Genomic DNA, 20,854 nt, shown 5'->3' on the forward strand with positions numbered 1-20,854 from the left:
CTGTTACGAGATACCGTGCCAGGGATAGCCCAAGATCATAAGAAATATGGCACCAGTTAAAACCATGGCCAGTTTGGTGTAGCATTCCGTTTCCAACAACAGAAGCACTGATCGAAGTGCCGATGTTACAAATTACCCTTTTATAAAATGAGCAGGATGACAGCAATTTATTACTCCAAGTACTGACAATGTGTATTTGCAAAACTTTGTATACGAGCCAAAAATAACTTAAAGAACTAATTCATATTTCTACTATGCTTTTTAGAATATGTAGAGTAAGGTCAGTTCTCTGCTTTTTGGCGAGACTGGAAGCCTCAATTACAAAATTGAGTTATGAATCTCTTCTTCCTGTCAGGTGTCTGAGTGACTGGCCAGAAGCCTATTCTTAGATGGCTCTAAAATATCTTGGGAAAAAGTCAAAAGTGTAAAGTGCTGAACAACTATTCTGTGCAAAAAAACTCTCCCCAAGGAAACTCCGTCTTTACACAGAGCTGGCCTGGAGCACAGGCTGTTCAATCCTCTAATCTTCATTCTGGAATTTGCCCAAAGAGCAGAAACCATTAAGTTTATTTATGCAGCTTTGTAAGTGTCTAGTTTATAAAACCTTGCTCAATTTTTTAAAGATGACCGGGATCTCACCCTGAAAGCGGAAGACACTCATCTTGATCTCTTTTTTCTGTGACCGGGGACTTGAAATTAAATTAGCCTCTAATTGGCTTCCAATAAAACTTTCTTTGATGAAAATTGTTTTAGAGCCATACATGCTTAGTAAGTTTCAGGTCCTGTTCTACTCATTTAATCCTCGCGGCAACTCTATGAGCTAGAGACTATAATTATCCCCGGTTTATAGATGAGGAAATGGGCTCAGTGCCTGAGGCCACGCAGTTTATAGGTGGCAGACAGGACTAAAGAACGGAGTGATGAAATAAAATGGAGTCACTCCAGTTAAGCTGCTACTCTTGTTTTAAGTAGCCTGGAAACTAAAACTTTTGAACTTTTCAGTCCTGTGTCAATGCCTGAAGACACAAACCTCCAGACGCCCCTCTGATCGCCCCCTGAAGGTCTTAGGAAAGCATGTCCATGGACTCAGCCTGCCGACATGGGTATCTAGACCATCAGTCCTCTAAAGACTTAGCATCACAGCCCTAACCGGTTTGGCTCAGTGGATAGAGCTTCGGCCTGCAGACTAAAAGGTCCCAGGTTTAATTCTGGTCAAGAGCATGTACCTTGATTGCAGGCACATCCCCAGTTTGGGGTGTGCAGGAGGCAGCTGATCGATGTTTCTCTCTCATCGATGTTTCTAACTCTCTATCCCTCTCCCTTCCTCTCTGTAAAAAATCAATAAAATATATTTAAAAATAAAATAAAGACTTAGCATCGCAGACCAATTCAGAGGCGAGGCATGCGGGACTGATTCTTCTCAAGAACATACTTTTTACTGTAAGAACCCCTGCTTTTCTTTCTTCTGCAGAACATTGTAGGTCTTGCCTAGTCATGTTTCCGGTTTGCAGGCCCTAAGACCTTAAATAAATCATCATTTATTTCTAGCCAAAGCCTCCTGATTCATTGACTCTTGGTGGACAACTGGAATCCAGGAACCTCCGAACCAGGATGCCGCATGGATGGTAACATGAAGTGATTTACAATAAGAAGAGATCCACTTTCGTGGGGAAAATAGTGGGTTTAAACTCCAGATTAGCCTTTATTTCAGAAACACTTCCTTACACTCCGATGTGTTAGGCGCCATTCTCTGTCTTCCCCATCACACCACAGCCACATGGCATTTACCTGCCTTCCTTCTAGCCTGTACTAATATCCTCTCCCATGGCACCTGGAGCAGCGATCACTGAATGAATGTGTAAAAGAACCAAGGAACAATCAAACAAAAGTGAATTTCTACAAATCTACTTACTCTCCAAAAAAGTTAATTTCCCAATGAGTTCTGTGCGTCCTGGAGGATAAGCAAAACACCCAATGGGGTGCAGGGAGAACCCCTGAGCAGTGCTGTTTCTATTCACTGACATTTACCACATGGATTGACTGGCACCCTCACTGTTGCCTGTGGCAGACAGCACACAGGGTCCTCGCACGGCTTTCCTCGGTTCACCGGGGCCCTCACCTGTTTGCTTTCCAGAGTCTGTACCAAGTTGTAGCTGACCTGGGCCACCTGAGAAAGTGGCTGTAGGGATTATATTTTCAATTTTTTCTGAAATAACCCCCACAGGATGGGCTTGACATGAATCTCACGCAGAACGGCAAAACATGCCAACAACCATGGAAGTACAGATGAACAGGAAAATAGTAGAACTGGTAATGTTTTTACCATTTCTCATATAATATTTTTCTCAGGCACACCATGAGATATAACTACAGCAAGCTAATCAGATCTGACATGAAGTTAGCCAAAAAAAAAAAAAATCAAAACAAAACAACGACAACAAAACACCCACTCTGAAAGTATCAAAACTTAAGATTCATATCCACTATCCTTATGGTCCTTGCCTAAGTGAGCATCATGCCTTGGGAAACTGGCTAATAATGTTCTCACACAGTTTATAAGTAAACTAGAGGCCCAATGCACGAAGATTAGTGCAAGAATGGGCCTTCCTTCCCCTGGCTGCCGGCATTGCCTTTGCTCCGGCCAGAGCCACCTTTCTGCCTTCCCACATTGCCCAGAGGCCCAGAGCGTCCTGCCCCGCCCCCAGCCGCTTGGCGTCTGCGTATGCAAATTAACCCACCATCTTTGTTGTGTTAATTTGCGTACTCACTCCTGATTGGCTGGTGGGCTTCATGAAAGTACGGTCAATTTGCATCTTTCTCTTTTATTAGTGTAGTCTAAAGGCCCGGTGCATGAATCTGTGCACAGAGGGGCGGGGGGTTCCTTCAGCCCCGTCTGCAATGATGCAAGCGTTCCCCCCCCCACCCTGGCCACTCCGTGCCCGCTGCCCAGAGGGCTTCTGCGGCCAGAGTGGAATGCTTGCCTCGTCGTCATGGCAACAAAGCAAGCATTTCACCAGGCCACTAATGCTGCCCACTCTCAGCGGCTCCCCCCCCTCCCCCGGGACTGGGGGACTCTGGCGGGGCTGAGAGGACTGGGCGCCACCATCTTGTGGCTATGGGCACCGCCATCTTTGTGACAGAGTGACGACTAATTTGCATATTACCCTTTTATTAGATAGGATATATTTTTAGTCACAGCATAAAAATGGGGAGCTCACTGATCTAGAACTTTGCTACTCAAAGCCAATCTGCAGAGCAGCCCGCCCAGCATCACCTGGCCATGGGCGAGAAATGCAGAGTCTCAGGCGCCGCCACAGACCTACTGAACCAGCATTTGCCCTTTACCAGGATCCCAGGTAATTCACGGGGCATATTTTTGTTTGAGTAGCGCAGCTTTAGAACACACTTCTTCAATGATCTCAATCCCAAAAGTTCAGCTCTTATTGATAAGGTTAGGCAGATTTCTCTTTTGCATTTTTTACCTCATAAACGTATCATTTGTAACATCTGATATAAAGTGTTCTTCAGTGCTATTAAGAAACTATCCCCATACACCAAAACTCCAGTGAAATAATGCGCATATAACTGCAGCATCATCTGGAATGCCGGTATACATAAAATAAACGTCTAGGCTCCCATACAATAAAAGCCATCCTGCCACACCTTAAGCGTTCTGATCCCCACCTCCACTTACTTTTGTTTGGTCATCAGCTTTGAACACGTAGCAGATACTCCGCCTACTGGCCGCATCGTCCTTAATCAGACAGGCGAAGTAGCTCGGGTCGTGACTGTTGTGGATCAGTTTGTGAGCGTGCTGAGGCTTGCACTCGAAGATGCTGGAACAGATCAGCGGATCCCACTGCTGAGTCTTCTCTGGCTCCGGTTCACATCGCAGTCCAGAGGGCGAGACGCAAAGCCGGACTTGCTTGGTACCGGGTTCCTTTTTGGAGGACTGCCCGCTGAGCCGGCGCACCTCTGCCACGACCCAGGGCAGCATGGGCATGGTGGTCAGGGAATGCACAGGCAAGGAGCCCACCAGCTGCAGGCCGAAGGCCACCCAGGCCTCGTTAGGGAACGGATGCTTCCTCGCCGTGAATGTGATTGGTTCCATCTTGGGAAAGGTCTGGAAACTCAGCAACACCTTCGCACGCTCCTCGATGGTAGACCCGGCAACCTATTTGACCTCTCCTGGTGCAGAAGCCTGCGGGGGACACAGAGGCATTCGAATTTAATGAAGTCACAGCAAAAGCTCCTTTCAAAGGGTTATTATTTCAGAAGAACTTAAAAGTCTGAAACCCAACATGGGCTGGTGAACACACGAAACAATATAGTTGATGTATTATATAGAATTGTACACCTCAAACCTACATAATTTTATTAACCAATGTCACCCAATAAATTCAGTTTTAAAAGCCTGAACCTCAAACATAGGAAGAAATGGATATTCGTTCAAATACACTGCTCTGCGGAGAAAGAGCATTCTTGAAATTGCATTTCATATAAAATCTGAATATGCCATAAATGTCACACTGACGGCGGGTTACAAAGATCCCACCCGGAAACTCCTATTAAAGTTAAGCTTCACAGGCCCACAAAGGCAGGCACTATGAAAAACATAACGCTCCCAGGACAGCCTGAAACCCTGTCATGTTATTTAACATATGCTTCAAGGAGTTTTTTTAAGATAATCATATTCAGTACTGGTAACTCACCCCCACCCCTCACAAAAGAAAAAAAATATCAGCTATTCATTATCATAGTCTGCTGAACCAGACCGGTTTTAAGACCTCATCTATTGCTTATGATACCACTTGAAGTTTAAAAGTCTCTCCCTGGCATACTTCAGAGATTTTGAATCACAAACTCAAATTCTATTCACAGGTACTTGGTGCCCATTATGTTCCAAACACTGTCATAAATATCGTTTTGTTTCATTCACGTAAGCCATCACCCCATTCCCGTCCTTATCAGTAGGATGTGGCTTCTACCAGACTCAAACCTTCAACTTCCATATGGGTGATTTTCAGCAACCATATCTGATACATCCTAATATCTGCTTGTTCCATTGGATGATGAAACCCTTCTGTTCAGAGCTGATTGGTCTACGGCACCTCAAGCCCTATTCTCTACTCATTTGCCCCTGATAGTCATTCTCCCATGTATTTCCTGAGCATGTATACACATGCTGAGGAGGAACTCCATAAAGACAGGGGTCACGTCTATCTGATTCACCATTCGATCCCTGGTGCCTGGCACAGGGCCTGACTCAGAATAGGTTCAATAAATATTTTAAAGTAGTGAATGAAGACTCTTCCATCCTAAAAATAAAGATATTTCCCCTTGACCTCAAACCTCCCCCAGCCACAACTCTTCCTTCTCTACACAAATTTCTTCAAGATAAAATCTACAAGGTCTCCACTTCCCACTGCCCATCCACAATATCTGGACTGTGACTAGAAGCACAATTTTCCTGGTAAGTTCACCCACATGCTCTGGTTGTGAAATCCAAAGGGGACTTTTTAGTTCTTAACTGTCTTGTCCTTTCTGATGAATTTCTCAATGTTGACCACTCCCCTTCCTGCTTAAAACTTGTGCTTCTCTATCTTAACCTCTCTGGGTTGCTTCTTTTCAGATTCTGTGATGCCTTTCTTTCTCAGTTCCCCTCATTCTACCTGCATGCTCTTGGTTGTTGACACCTAATATCTTGGTGTCGACAACCACATTCCAATAGTCCTGCTGCTGCTGCTAACACCTTACTTTTATTAAGTACTGGCACTCTGCATGTGTTATTTCATCTTCATAACACCCTTCACCTCCAACCCTAGTCTCAGTGAGAGACTACTATTCTTGCCACTTTTTACGGCCTAGGAAACTGAGGCCTAGAGAGCTTGAGTCATTTGTCACAGGTGATGTGAGAGTCCACACCTCATTCTCAACCCCTCCTCTTGAGTGCTGCACAAAAATGCATCTACCACACACACCCTGAGGATTCCCAGTGTTCATCTCCCATTGAACCTCAAAGAATTCCAAATCCGTACAAGCCATTAAATAGTTCTATCTGGGTAGCCTGTAGGCACCTCAGTCTCAACTTAGTTATTTTAAAACTAACTCAGTCTCACCTCTCCCCTTTCCACTTCCCAAAACTTCTCTTCCTTCCTATAAGTTATATCTCTGTGACCAGCATCAATGTTTATGTTATTGGCTAAGCCACAGCCAAGAAGTCGTTGGTATCCCCTCTCCCCAAACTCATATGTTGAAATCCTAATTTTCAATGTGCTGATTTTAGGAGGTTGGGCCTTTCTTGAGTGATTAGATCATGAGGGCAGAACTCCCATGAATGGAATTAGTGCCCTTATAACAGAGACCCAGACAGCTCTTTTGTTCCTTCCACCAAGTGAGGGTGCAGAAAAAGATGGCATGAACCAGGAAGTGGGCCATCACCAGACACCGAATCTTCTAGCACCTTGATCTTGAACTTCCCAGCCTCCAGAACTGTGAGAAATAAATTTCTGTTGTTTATAAACCACCCAGTCTATGGTATGCTGCTATAGACTAAGATGAATCATTCAGATTCCTTATTCATCTTACCACTACTTCTAAGACATATTTAAATATGTCTTATCTTTTCTCAACTGGAGTAAAAGAGCCCCAACCTTCAATCCCTCCTTCACATATTTCCTAGAGTAATTTAACAAACACACAAAATTGATCATGTCACTCCTCTGCTAATAATTTCTTAATAATTGCCCCATAACATCTGAAGTCTTCTACATGGTATATAAGGTCTCTTTGGAATATGGCCCAACTATATGCTCCCCTCAAGCACCCTCCTTCATGCACCTTTTGGCTCTGAAGATAGAGAATTAGTTATGGTTCCCCATACGAGATGTGATTTCTCATGCTGCTGTGCCATAGTGCATACTGTTCCTCCCTCCAGGGAACACAATTCCTGCCACAAACTGTAAAGGCTCTGAGATTTTAACAGTTAGCCTACCACAGTTAGCCTCCTGGTAGGAGACATGAGACTCCTGGGTCTGAGGCAAAGAGCAATAGCACATTTCATGAAAGTGTATTCCCTGTCTCTTTTCCTTTAAATTATAGCTTCTCTTAATGATGAGGACAGACTTGAAGTTCACATGACCCCATAAATAATGGTCTCTCGTGCCTTTTTCCTCTCTCTAACCTACAGGTGAAAGTAGCATTAAATGTCTGGGTCAGTGTCCACTCCGGTAACTGAATCTGTTTCAAGTTCAACTGCTGACAACTGCTAATCCCAAGACATGATTAAAGAAGTACTAGAATTTGTCAATTCTAGTACTGTCAATCATCATAACTGAAGCAGTTATTAATATGATGGCAACAGCATCTCAGAATTACTTTTAGTTTTCTTATTTAGTTTTCTGTACTTAATGCAAAAAAAAATCACCGAATTTAGTAATTTAAGTCATTTGGTAAATAATTAGTCATTAATCAGTTCTGCCATTTCATTGACTAAACTACTAGTATTTGATGGCCTAAGCAGGGGTGCAAACTCATTTGCTCTGGCCCTGCCAAGACCTTAGGGGTGAGTTAGTTAAATGTTTGACCAAATACAGCAGGCTAATTTTTAAGATGATAATTTTGTATGGCCCTCGAATGATGTAATAAATATCCAGATGACCTTTGGCAGAAAAAAGGTCCCCCACCCTGGCCTAAAGTCTTCACTTTTTAACCAGCTGGGGCACATTCTTAGTATCTCCGTAAAAAGTGTACTGGGCCTTCATACTGTTTACAAACTATCAAATAAGTTCTATCTCACACACAGTCATAATTATTTATAAGCAATTCAGATTTTGCTGATATAAGATTCATGGTAACACACTAGATAACTGTTTGTATTACTTTGCAATAAAAAGTTCCATGAAACAGATGAACTATTCAAAAAATACTAACAAACCATTAGATTATTTTTTTAAACCATCTCAATCCACATCATTTGCACACAACCTCTGACCTTTAAGCCTCAGGTCCCACCTATTCCAAGAGGCCTCTCGTGCCTCATACCCTCAGTATGATCTGCTATCCTAGTGAGCTTGTTATATGCCTGTGTACACGCCCCATCATTTACAGAGACCGTCTGTATTCCACGCAACTCCTACCTACCACAGTCCATAAACATGGTAGCTATCCGAAACACAGAGATGCTTTCATTAAAACAACTTCAATAATCTTGTTAGTGGATCCTGCTAAACATATTCCAGGAAGCCTGCACTTAGAATCACACCATTTTAAAGCTGGAAAGGTCCTTTTAAGCCATTCAGAAATCCCCCTCATATGTGAAATGAGGAAACTGGGTTCTGGACAATAAGTGGCTTGTCCAACTTTGGTGGCAGAATTAGGACAGTCCAAGTCCCTGACTCCCTTCCAAGTGCTGCAAAGAACCTCAGTTTCTTCAAGAAAACAATTTCAAGTGTGCAGTTAAGAAAGCAAGTTACTTAACTTCTCCAAAGTTCAAGTTTATTCTTGTAAGTGTGGAGAGCGGCTACAGCGTTTGGACAGGTTCAAGCCTGGGACTAACGAGAGGGCACGATCCTCTCGTGGTAAAGCCACATGTAAGTCCCAACACAATTATAGCCAAAGGCTAACGTTGTAAGCTTGACCTTATGGTCTGAACCTGTGGTCCCACATGGCTAAGTGATATGGGCTGTGGGAGGTGCAGCAAGTAAACAAAGTTTGATCCGGTGTATGTAATTGAGTAGATTTGAAACCCATGAGAACACTGAAACCACGCCCTTACTTTGCCTCGTGGAATCTGGCTATAAAATAAAGACTCAGCTTTCAGGCTATGGCACTGTCTCTCCATCAGAGAGAGCAGTGTCCCACCTAGACCCAGCTTTCTTCTCTTGTCTGTCTTTTCTAAATCCTTCACTGCCCCTTCTCAGGTTCACCCAAGGCCATGCCGGCTCGGCACATGGCCCCCAACGTGGGGCTGAGTATGAGGAACAGGGGCCTGAGTTCAGGCTCACCCATGGCCATGCCGGCTCAACACAAGAAGATAATGGAACAGGATCATCTCCAAGTTTTCTTCTATCTCTAAAATCTGGTGAATCTAATTTCATAACGTATGATACCAAATGTCCTCAGCATCGTGTGGGATGGGAAGCTACTCCCATCTTCCTGTCAAGAACATAAATGTGGAGGAGGTACATGAAGGAAAGATGGGGTTGACTGATCAGGAAGCCAGAGAAGTGATGGTGGGGGTTAGGAGAAAGCCGCTATTGGGAACCCCCTCTCTTCCCAGCCCCATCCCCTCCTTGGCAGCAAACCACAGGGAGTCGGATGGGGGCTTTCCAGCGGCTGAGGACGCTGCTGCCTCTGCAGGTTTCGCCCTCACCTCCTCAAAGCTTCTGGGAGGAGGGGAAGAAAGAATAAAGGGAGGAGTGTTGGAAGCTTCTAGCTCCAGGCTAGGGAGGGTGTCCCCAGATGGCCACTCATTCTCCCCACCCGGCCCCCGCCCCTGCTCCTGGCAAATCAGTGGTTAATTTTTCAGTTGTTTAACCCAGACAGAGCGGTCGGTCACGTGGCTGAACAGAATTATTCTGCCACCTGAATAGTCTATTCTAAAACCACTGGCTTGGCTAAACTATCTGTCCATTTTTACATAGCACGCCACCCAATCAGAGCAGTGTGTCGCTCACCCCAGAATCACCCTCAGGTCCCTTTGGAGCAGTTGTCTATTTCACCATCATACAGAGCTCCTGGAGCCAGGGCTTCCAATCTTTCCAACATCAAGAATGCTCCATGACGGTCTAAAGATGGCAGCGTAGGTAATCGCCGCCTCCCACAACCACATCAAAATTACAACTAAAATACAGAACAACCATTACCCAGAACCACTGGAAAGCTGGCTGAATGGAATTCCTACAACTAGAGAAGTAAAGAAGAAAGCACACAGACTGGTAGGAGGCACTGAACAGGCCTCGCACCCACATGTGCTGCTTTTTTTAATTGGGAGGGAGATCGTCTCTGCAGAGGCCACCCGAAGGAGCAAGGGGTCCCAGCCCCACACCAGCCCCCCAGCCCAGGGTCCCAGAGCTGGGAAAAGAAGTCCCTATGGGCAGTAAGAACTACAGGCTGTAAAAACCAGTGTGCATTGGCGCTCAGTGACACAGAGGCTGCTGGAGACCCAGCTGTTCCTCCTAAAAGGCCGGCACCATGAACTGAACTTACAAGGTCCTGCTTGCTCTGAGTTCCAGCACCACAGAGATATTTTGAGGCGGGGGGTGGGACACAGACACATAAGAGGAGGAACTGGATTGTCTGGCATCGGGGCAAGAACTCGTATTGGGATGGCTTTCTCCCAGATGGAGGTGCTGGCAGAGATCATTGTTCCTATGCTGGGACCTCCGGTTGCAGGGCTGACTAACAGCCACTTCTGTTTGCTCGGCCCTTGTGATTCCCTAAGAGCCCGCCTCATCCAATTTACAATCCCACCCAAGCTGCTTGGATCTGCTTTGCATATAAATGGCCTGTCTTTGCTCAGGCTAAAATCAAACAAGCTGCAGCTGGGTCAGGGAGACCCAAACCTATATATAAAAGGCCCAAGACCTAGCACCAGCACCAGCCTGCCTTGCTTCATAGCTGGGACTCATCTGGGCACTTCCAAACCAAATACAGTGGGGCCTTGACTTACAAGTTTAATTCGTTCCGAGACTGAGCTCGTTAAGGAGCTCGTTAACTCAAATTACTCTATCAACTCAATGCAAAAAAATCAGGCGGAGAGACAGCTGGTATCTCAAAAAACTCGTTAGTTGGGACACTCGTAAGTCAAGGCCCCACTGTACAAAGAGGAGGAATCTTCAGATCTCCCTGTAGCTCCTGCTGGGTGGCCCAAGGCAGTGACTGACTTTGCACCTCCCTGGAGACCCAAGAGATAGTGTACCCAGTGGTCAGTGTCAGACCATACCAGATTACAACTCTTCACATCCATAAGCAACACTCAAGGGGCAGACTCAGTGAGCACCAAAGCCCCTCTGAAGCAAGTCCTGCCCCATAAGGTGTCTCCTACACAGCAAACAGCTCTCCCACTGTAATCGAATCTGGTCCTCACAGTCAATTGGCTTGGAGGTCAGTTCCTACCAGTGACACCAACAGCAATAAAGTCTCAACTACAACAAGACTGTGCTCACAGCCCACCACAAAGGGGTGCACCTAGAGTTCCCAGCTCAGGTGACTGGGAAGGCTGAGCCATGGGGCCCTATAAGACACCTTCTACACAAGGCCACTCTACCAACTCAAGAAGACATAGCAGCTCTACCCAATACATAGAAACAAATACAGGGAAGCAGCCAAAATGCAGAGACAATGAAACATGTCACAAATGAAAGAAATGGAAGAAAACAAACTATTGGATATAGAGTTCAAAACAAAGGTTATAAGGTTACTCAAGAATCTTCTAGAAACATCCAAAAAAAAAAAAAATGGAAAAGGCCCAGTCAGAAATTAAGCATACACTGACTGAAATAAAGAATAATAAAGTGCTTTACCGACAAGAAAAAGCTAAAGGAATTCATCACCACCAAGCCGGTATTATATGAAATGTTGAAGGGTATTCTTTAAAAAGAGGAAGAAGAAGGAAAAGATAAAAAATATGAATACCAAAATGGCAACAAATGCATTACTATCCACAATTAAATCTAAAAATCAAAATAAACAAATAAGAAATCTAATGGACAGAATAAAATAGAATCAGAGGAATGGAAATGGAACAGACTGATGATTCTCAGAAGAGGGGTGAGGGGGTGGGAAGAGATTAAACAACGATCTTATACGCATATATGCATTACCTATGGACACAAACAGTATGCAGTAGGGTGGTGAAGGCCTGGAGTGGAAGGGGACGATGGGGGGTAAAAAGAAGAACATCTGTAATAATCCCAACAATAAAATTTTTTTTAAAAAAAGAATGCTCCCGCACCAGTGTGAGCCTAATTTGACACATAAGAAATGATGTTTTATTTATTTCCTTCTTATGTAAAACAGAGCCAATTTAAGGCTAGTCCTTACACTTTCACTTCTTGTATTCTCTTCTACTGTATTGCACAGGATAAAGGGGTGGTGGGTGGGGTCCTAGCTGGGATTATGTATAACCCTCCCTCCTGGCATAGCTGCTTTAAGTTATTTATTCTCCTAAAAGGAATAGTAATATACTGGCTGTCCCCCCCAAAATGTATGCACACTTGAACAGCTGATAGTTCAACTGATGTTTCTTTCTTTTCATATTTAACCCATTGAAATTAATCATTCAAAGTGTATATATCTACACTAATAAAAGAGAAACATGGTAATTGGCGTATGACCGCTACCCTTCCCATTGGCTAATCGGGGCAATATGCAAATTAACTGTCAGCCAAGATGGCGGCCGGCAGCCAGGCAGCTTGAAACTAACATGAGGCTTGCTTGCTTCAGTGACGGAGGACTCCAACGTTCCCCGCTGGCCACTGCAGGCCTCTGAGCCTGCAGTTTCAAACATTGTAACAAATATAGACGCCCAGAAACCAGCTTTCAGCTAACTGGGATTTCAGAGCTGGAGTTGATACAGAGTTTCAAGAACCGAAACAAACCAGACACCTGCTTTCAGGAGCAGAGGCCTAAGAGCTGGAGCCTCAGAGCTAAAGCTGGCCCAGAATAAAAAAAAGAAAAAGAAAAAAAGGAGCAGTTGGGAGCTTCAGTCCCAGCCTGAAAACAGCCCTCAGCCCCTCACCCAGACTGGCCAGGCACCCCAGTGGGGACCCCCACCCTGAAGGGTGTGACCAGCTGCAAACAGCCATCATCCCCTCATCCAGGCTGGCCAGGCACCCCAGTGGGGACCCCCACCCTGATCCAAGACACCCTTCAGGGCAAACCAGCCGGCCCCCACCCATGCACCAGGCCTCTATTCTATATAGTAAAAGGGTAATATGCCTCCCAGCACTGGGATCAGCGGAGCAGCGAGGCCTCCCAGCACCGGGATCAGCGTGACAGGGGGCAGCGCCCAAACCCCCTGATCGCCCTGCGGCTCTGTGTGTGACAGGGTGCGGCACCCCAACCCCCTGATCGGCCCTGCTCTGTGTGTGACAGGGGGCGGGGCCACAACCCCCCCTCCCACGGGCCCTGCTCTGTGTGTGATGGGGTAGAGCCATAACCTCCCCATCGGCCCTGCCCTGAGTGTGACAGTGGTGGCGCCCCAACCCCCTGATCGGCCCTGCTCTGTGGGTGATAGAGGGCGGTGCCCCAACCCCCTGATCTGCCCTGCTCTGTGTGTGACAGGGGGCGGTGTGCCAACTCCCCTGTCGGCCCTACTCTGTGAGTGACAGGGGGGAGCTCCTCAACCCCCTGATGGGCCCTGCTCTGTGCGTGACAGGGGGGAGCTCCCCAACCCCCTGATGGGCCCTGCTCTGTGCGTGACAGGGTACAGAGCCCCAACCCCCATGATGGTCCCTGCTCTGTGCGTGACAGGGGGTGGCGCCACAACCTCTCTATCGACCCTTCCTTGAGTGTGACAGGGGGTGGTGCCCCATTCCCCCAATCGGCCCTACCCTGAGCATGACTGAGGGTGGCATCGCAACCTCCCAATCCGCCCTGCTCTGTGCATGACAGGGGGCGGCGCCCCAACTCCCCAATTGGCCCTGCTCTGAGCCTGACCAGGGGCTGCACCTAGGGATTGGGCCTGCCCTCTGCCACCCGGGAGCAGGCCTAAGCCAGCAGGTCGTTATCTCCAGAGGGGTCCCAGACTGCAAGAGGGCACAGGCCGGGCTGAGGGACACCCCCCCCAAGTGCACAAATTTTTGTGCACCAGGCCTCTAGTGTGTGTAAAGATATATATATATATATATATATATATATATATATATATATATATATATATATATTTTTGGGGGGGGGGGGGACACCCTGTATATTTTTTTAGTATTAATTATTTTTAATTTTTCAGTTACAGTTGACATACAATATTATATTAGTTTCAGGTGTTCAACATAGTGATCAAGCATGTATACACTTACAAAGTGATCATCCCAATAAGTTATTACATTACTGACTATATTCCCTATGCTTACTTTACATCCCCATGACTATTCTGAACCACCAATTTGCACTTTTTAATGCCTTCACTTTGTTAACGTGTTCCCCAACCCCCTTCTCTTCTAGCAACTGTTAAAATGTTCTCCAGCCCAAGCCAGTTTGGCTCAGTGGATAGAACGTCGGCCTGCAGACTGAAGGGTCCTGGGTTCAATTCCGATCAAGTGCTGGTGCTGACTGGCAGACCCTGAACGACGAATGAATGATTACTTTGACACACATTTCTGTGAAAAAGAGGCTAAGGGACTGGTTGGCATAAGAAGCCAAAAAAAGCCTCGATTGCCTGCCTCGTCAGGCTTTTATTGTAACAACAGCTTGAACTAAAATTAACCTCTAAATACAATCAACAGGGTAAGCATCCTTGAGAAGACACCTGCATCTGTAATGTCTTTCAAACAAGCACATTTTGAAATCTAAACATTAAAATTCTAATAAAACACTCAAGGACTCAGACTTGTTTGGAAAAGTCAAGGCAAAATCCGCTGCCTTCAGCAAGGTCCCCCAGGGGCCTCTGACCTTTAGAAAATCCTCCTGACAGACTTTCCAACGAAGTCCCATACTTCCCCACAGTCAAGGGCACATACTCGGGTTTCGGGCTTGATCCCCAGTAGGAGGCATGCAGAAGGCAGACGATCAGTGATTCTCTCTCATCATTGATGTTTCTATCTCTCTCTCCCTTTCCCTTCCTCTCTGAAATCAATAAAAATATATTTTAAAAATGTTCTCTGTATTTATGAGTTTGTTTCTGTTTTGTTTGTTCATTTTTAGATTCCACATATAAGTGAAATCATATAGTATTTGTCTTTGTCTATATTTCACTTAGCATAACACCCTCTAGGTCCACCCATGTTGTCACAAATGGCTGATTTCATCTTTAATGGCTGAGTGATAGTCCATTGTATATATGTAGCACATCTTTATCCATTCCTCTATTAGTAATAATTGTTAACACATAATAGCACTTTTGTGTCTATTATCCAATTTAGCTTTCACAACCACCTTGGACAATAAAGATTATTATTACCACATTGGAATAAGGACTATTATGAAATACTATCATTATCAGCTCCAATTTAAAGAAGAAAAATGAGAAGGAAATTGCTGCACAGAGAACTGAAGTCACTTGCTCATAGTCATGCTAGTAGCAAGTGGCCAACCAGGTTTTGAACCCAGGTCCTTCGGCAGAGTTTGTATTTGGGCTTAACTATTTTGCTAGATTGATTAATTGCCTCTTTTTGGATATTACATATACTATATGTAGTCTTACAACTCTGAGAAGCATGTTTTATCACCCCCATTTTACCTAAGGGTCCCCTGGCTTGTACTAGTAAATGGTGAAGGCAGGATTTGAATCCAGACCTGTCTTATGCCCAAATTTCTATTCTTTGAGATATAAGAATATCTCTAGAAGGGAATAACTCTAAAATTCCTCTTTCTAGTGGATTAGCTGGGTTGTTTTTCTACCCAAATCTTTCTTGGCCTCAGTAATCCAAATCTAATGTCAAAAGTTATACTCTAAAAATATAAAATAAACAATTAAATAATAGCAGTAAGTAATATTTGAGTATTACTATGTACCGGGCACTGTTCTAAGAATGTCACATAGATGAATTAAGTTTGATGATGAACCCATAATGCTTACCTATTTGGCAGTGTAGGATCACTGATCATACATAATGTATTGGCAGATATGTACATTCTTTTTTTAAGAGAAAAAGAGCTGCTGCTTGTCACAAGGAAACTGGCGCACTCAAGCCTCAATGCCTGTCTGTTGGCTGGTGCTGAGCACGCTCTCTGAATTCTGCACAGCTTCACTGAGGCCTCAGTGCCAAGACTGCTTCGCATGGCCCAAACATGACTGATCTTTTGCTGAACATTTGAAACCTGAAAAGGGACACACTGCCCTTAAGTCGAAGAATCCACCCAATGGAAATCTCGGCTTGAAAATGTCAAAACCTTGAAAATGGAAACCTTCCTGTCTTTTGTGAAGAATCTGGTTTTAAAATATTTTTATCTGTGTGTGGAGCTGGGAAGGAAGAAATGAAGATAAAAGTCAGCAAAGGCAACTGTAAGGTAACCCTTTGCCATCACCAACACCCTGCTCAGTGCACTCACGGTCATTTTTAATGAACAGATTCTGCTTCTCCAGCTTTTAATGATCAAGAAAAGAGAAGGCCTGAGAAACATATCACCTTCTGGAACTCACACAGCCATTACACTTGAGAAGGTAAGGAAAAGGGCAAAGCAAATTATGCCAAGGCACCCACACACGAGCAGACAGAAGCCCCCAAGGGGGCTGATACACATGTTAGGTGGTCTGAGGAATCTGAAGAGTGGAAACGAGGGACCTTCAGAGAAACGCTATGAAGGGAGTAAAATCTGTTTGAGGGAGTTGTCACTTTGTGACATAAAATTAAAACATATTCAAAAACAAAACCCTCTCAAGCATGCAGCCCCACTCCAGGCACCATAGTGACTGGAGATGCAGGTGTGAATGGGAGCTAGGGAAGCTCCATGCTGCTTAGGACAGCACTCCTGGCTGTTCCCAGCAGTACATCCAAGAAGGTCTGGCGTGAAAGGAACTGACTCCCCGTACCTGGCTCCCCTTGGGGGTACATCTGATTGCCACTGCAGCTCTTCTGATAAAGGCTGTTTTTCGTTTTGGTTTTTTTTTTTTTTAAATATATTTTATTGATTTTTTACAGAGAGGAAGGGAGAGAGATAGTTAGAAACATCGATGAGAGAGAAACATCAATCAGCTGCCTCCTGCACATCCCCCACTGGGGATGTGTCCGCAACCCAGGTACATGCCCTTGACCGGAATCGAACCTGGGACTCCTCAGTCCACAGGCTGACGCTCTATCCACTGAGCCAAACCGGTTTCGGCTTGTTTTGTTTTTAATACATCTTTTTATTGATTTCAGAGAGGAAGAGAGAGAGAGAGAGAGAGAGAGAGAGAGAGAGAGAGAAACATCAATGGTGAAAGACAATCATTGATCGGCTGCCTCTTGCACCCCCGCCCACCACTGGGGATCAAGCCCGCAACCCAGGCATGTACCCTGACCTAAATCGAACCGTGACCTCCTGGTTCGTTAGTCAAAGCTCAATCACTGAGCTACGCTGGCCGGGCAAAGGCTGTTTTCTAGGGAATTAGGAGACCGAGATTGTCAATAAATAGCTGGGTAACAAGGGAGAAGGGGCAAGCTATGTTTCTTCAGAGTTGCCCTTCTTTCTCATCCTCCCCTGGTACTATGACAAACAATGTCATAATGGGATAAATGGCAGCACTGACATGATGGCACCCAACCAGAAACGTTATCATAGTGAAAGGGAAAATCCCCAGAGTGCTCTGTGGGAAAGATAATGGTCGACTATGTCACAGTCCTATTTGCAAAACTTTACTTTTTAAATTAATAATTTATAAAATCAATGAATTTTCCTCCTATTTTACTGGTTTGCAAACAGCTAGACAAATCCACATAAAGGCATTTATTTTCATTATCACCTGATTGGCTGGGTGTCATCTGGTGCACAGAAGGGTTGCCAGTTCAATTCCCAGTCAGGGCACATGCCCTGATTGTGGGCTCAATCCCAGTAGGGGTCATGCAGGAGGCAGCCAACTGATAACTTCACTCTTACATGGATGCTTCTCTCTCTCTCCCTCTCCCTGCCTTTCTCTCTCTCAAAAAAAAAAAATCAATAAAAAAACTTTAAAAAGAAAAGAAAATGTCCCCTCAACATTTCATCCTTTAACTCACAGCTATGCTCACTACCCAGTAGCTCGTTTTGTCAGTTACTTATAGATAAATCTGGTGAGAAAGCACTTTTGAGAGTCTTATTTCCCTATAACTTGATTAGAAAAAAAAAATAGATTTGACACTGTAATGGCATTCCATTCCCAACAGATGCAAAACACCTGTTAACAATAGTCGTCAACCCTTTTCTGTTGACAAACTTTTTCATACAATGTCCTTATTCCCGAATGTCTTCAAGGTTCCCAGGGAGGCGCTCCTCCCCCACAAGAGAAGCCAGCTCAACTCCAGGACCCACCTGCCCCAGGGCTCCCTAACCCAAGGGAGAGAGAGAGCAGGAATTGCTCAGAAGCATCAAGAGTCCTGCAAGGAGGATTCCCAGCCTCCTGAGACAGCGCCCATTCATTCTTCCACCCAACCCCTCCCACCCAGAGCAGGTTCTCAACACACAACAGCACCCACAGGTGGCCATTCTCCAACTCCAATCCATCCCATCTGGAATCTGGGGAAGAGAATGAATTTCTGCTTTCCTAAAAAAGGGCTTTTCATCAAGGCCGCTGCAGCTCAGCTTAAGTCCAGTGCAAAAAGTTTAGAAGTTTGGACTTGTAGAGGTAGCTGAGTTTCTTGGGTGTGACCGGTATAAACCAGGTCATTTTAAAATGCTCTTTCTGATTATATTAATCAATTAAATGATCCAAAAGGAGGAATGAGATCTACGTGAAGTGAATACCTGTCCATTAATGTAGGGCACTCTAAAAACTGTTTAGTGGAACAGTTATCACTTTCAATTTTTTTTTTCCCTTTCTAAGCGACTTGCAGAGAATAAGCTATTATCAATGAACTTACAACGGGGAAAGCCGCCTCTAGGTGGATTCCAAAGAAAACGACTCCTCTTTTTTTTTTAAAGTAAAAACAACAACGTGTCCTGAAGTTTGAAGGGGGTCCCATAATCACAGACCAATCAGGAAACTGCAAGAAACAATTAAGCAGGGTTTCGAAATGACGGGTACAGGATGTGCCCATAGAAAGAAATGTTGAGCGCACTGGGGCAGCTGCCAAAGTTACTACTGCGAAGTACCCTGAACTTTCAAAGGGTGGCATGGGATTACTCCAACCGACCATCCCCCAATCTGGTCGCCTTACAAACGCAGTAGCCATAGAGATATTTGGCGGGAGGGAAAGGAGGGAGATGCGAGGACCTTAGAGCAGGAGTGGGGAGGCAGAAAGAGGGAGGCTCTCCGAGCTTCTGGGTCCTTAAGAACTAGGTTTCGCTTTGGTCCAAGGAGCGGGCAAGGAGGTGGCAATGAACTTCCTCCCCCGAGAGCCCCCGGGTTTCCTGCGCCGCAGAATCGCCCCTGGGCTGCCCGAATCCGGCTCCTCCGCGGGCCCGGGAGCTCTGGGGCCGGGGGTGGGGTGCGGCCGGGATGCCCCGGGAGGAACCAGCCGCGTGGCTCGGACGCGGCCGGAGAAGGCGCCTACCTGTGCGGCGGCGCGCTCAGGGCGCGGGGCCGGGCCGGGCGCTCAGGTGCTGGGGGGCAGCTTGGGGACGGCCTGGGCGCGCGGGGCGTCCATCGTGCCCCCTGGCAGCGTGCTTCCAGCCGCCAGGGCCGGGAGGGGCCCCCGGCTCGGCTCCCGCCTCTTCACCCGGCTGGGGACCCAGCGGGTCCGGCGTCCGCGGCGGCGGCAGCAACAGGCTCGGCGGCGGCGGCGGCAGCGGAGGCTGAGCAGGAGGAGGAGGAGGAGGAGGAGGAGGTGTCTGCGCGCGGCTCGCGTTTCCTCCTCCCCGGCTGGGCGAGCGCGGGGGAGGCGAGGGGCGGGCAGGAGCCGGGATCTCCCGACTCGGTCCCCCGGGACCTGCGAGGGGGACGCGGCGCCCCCCTCCGCGCTGCGCCGTGTGACCGCCGGAGCGGCACGGCCGGGACGGGCGAGCCCCACGCGGGCGACAGCTGCTGCAGTGCGGGTCCGCCGCGGCCTCCCGCCCCTCCCGGCCTCTGCTCTTCCGGGCGGTGCATCCTCGGCCGCCCGCGGGCTCCAGCCCTGGCCCGGGGGAGGGTGTCGGGGCGCCGTCCCAGCGCGGGGTCCCGGCCCGCGGTTCGCCTGGAGCCCCGGGGCGCGGAGCCCGCGCGTGATTAAGGCCCTCGTGGCGGGAGGTGCGGCCGCACACTCTGTCCTCAGCAGCCTATTTATAGCAGGTGGCCGGCCCGCGGGGCTCTCGGCAGGTGGCACTGCCCGCCCGCGCTCGGCCCTGCGGGAGCCTGGCCGCATCTGCACTCTCCCCTTCTCCCTCCCCTTCTCCCTCCCCTTCTCCCTCCGAAACGGACCCGGCGCAAACTGCACAGAACGGGGGAGGCAACCGGGGCCCGGCTCTCCCAGCACCTCTTCCTGCCCTCGGGTTGGAGGATGGCAGGGAGCGGGGTGAGGCCCAGATATCCTATGGGCACTGGCAGGCAAGGCAGGAACCTCAGGGGCTTCGCGAAGGGGCTGCGGCTGAAGTGCTCTCCCCTAGGGAGCACCAGTGAGCCCGGTTCCCAACAACTGCGGGGTGGTGCAGGGTCTCTCTCTCTCTCTCTCTCTCTCTCTCTCTCTCTCTCTCTCTCTCTCTCTCTCTCTCTCTCTCTCTCTCCCCACACACTCCCACACACACAAACACACACAGAGGCAGCGTGCCTACCCGTGGATCCGGTTTGGGGGAGTTCCCAGGGCCGTGTAAGGAGACTGGACACATGTAAGAGGGCTAGGAACGCGCGCTCCCAGGAGGAAGGCACTATGTCAGCAATTGCACTTTCAGGAGAAGGATGTGGGATTGAAGAGAGTAGAGTCCAGAGCACAGCCTGGAGGTGAGTGAGGGGGTGAGAAGAGGGAGGTAAAGGTGAGGGGACAGGGCAGCGGTGGAGAATCCCAGGAGGCAGGCATTGTTTTGTTTAGTGTGGCTGGAGGCCCACTCTAGGGAAGTGGCAGAGAGCTTGGACTTGAACCCAAATCCCAACTCCGCCACTGGCGTGGCC

The 20,854-nt window shown here is 47.1% G+C and overlaps 1 protein-coding gene across 5 annotated transcripts in view; it reads right to left on the reverse strand.

The window, feature by feature from the left end:
• The window catches only part of TBC1D1 (TBC1 domain family member 1), a 210,709-nt gene extending 191,172 nt beyond the window's left edge, over positions 1–19,537 (reverse strand). Inside the window, exons 1-2 of one of the 5 annotated variants that reach the window (XM_059673412.1) lie at positions 19,329–19,537; positions 3,695–4,201 (exon numbers count right to left, since the gene is read on the reverse strand). In XM_059673412.1, coding sequence (XP_059529395.1) covers positions 3,695–4,111 — 417 coding nt within the window. In that variant the 5' untranslated portion in view covers positions 4,112–4,201; positions 19,329–19,537. The remainder of the gene's footprint in view (positions 1–3,694; positions 4,202–19,328) is intronic. The other 4 variants (XM_059673429.1, XM_059673419.1, XM_059673439.1 and 1 more) reach the window with 4 other exon arrangements.
• Between the last annotated feature and the right edge of the window lie 1,317 nt (positions 19,538–20,854).

Source organism: Myotis daubentonii, chromosome 1, assembly GCF_963259705.1.
Source record: "Myotis daubentonii chromosome 1, mMyoDau2.1, whole genome shotgun sequence".
NCBI classification, from domain to species: Eukaryota; Metazoa; Chordata; class Mammalia; order Chiroptera; family Vespertilionidae; genus Myotis; species Myotis daubentonii.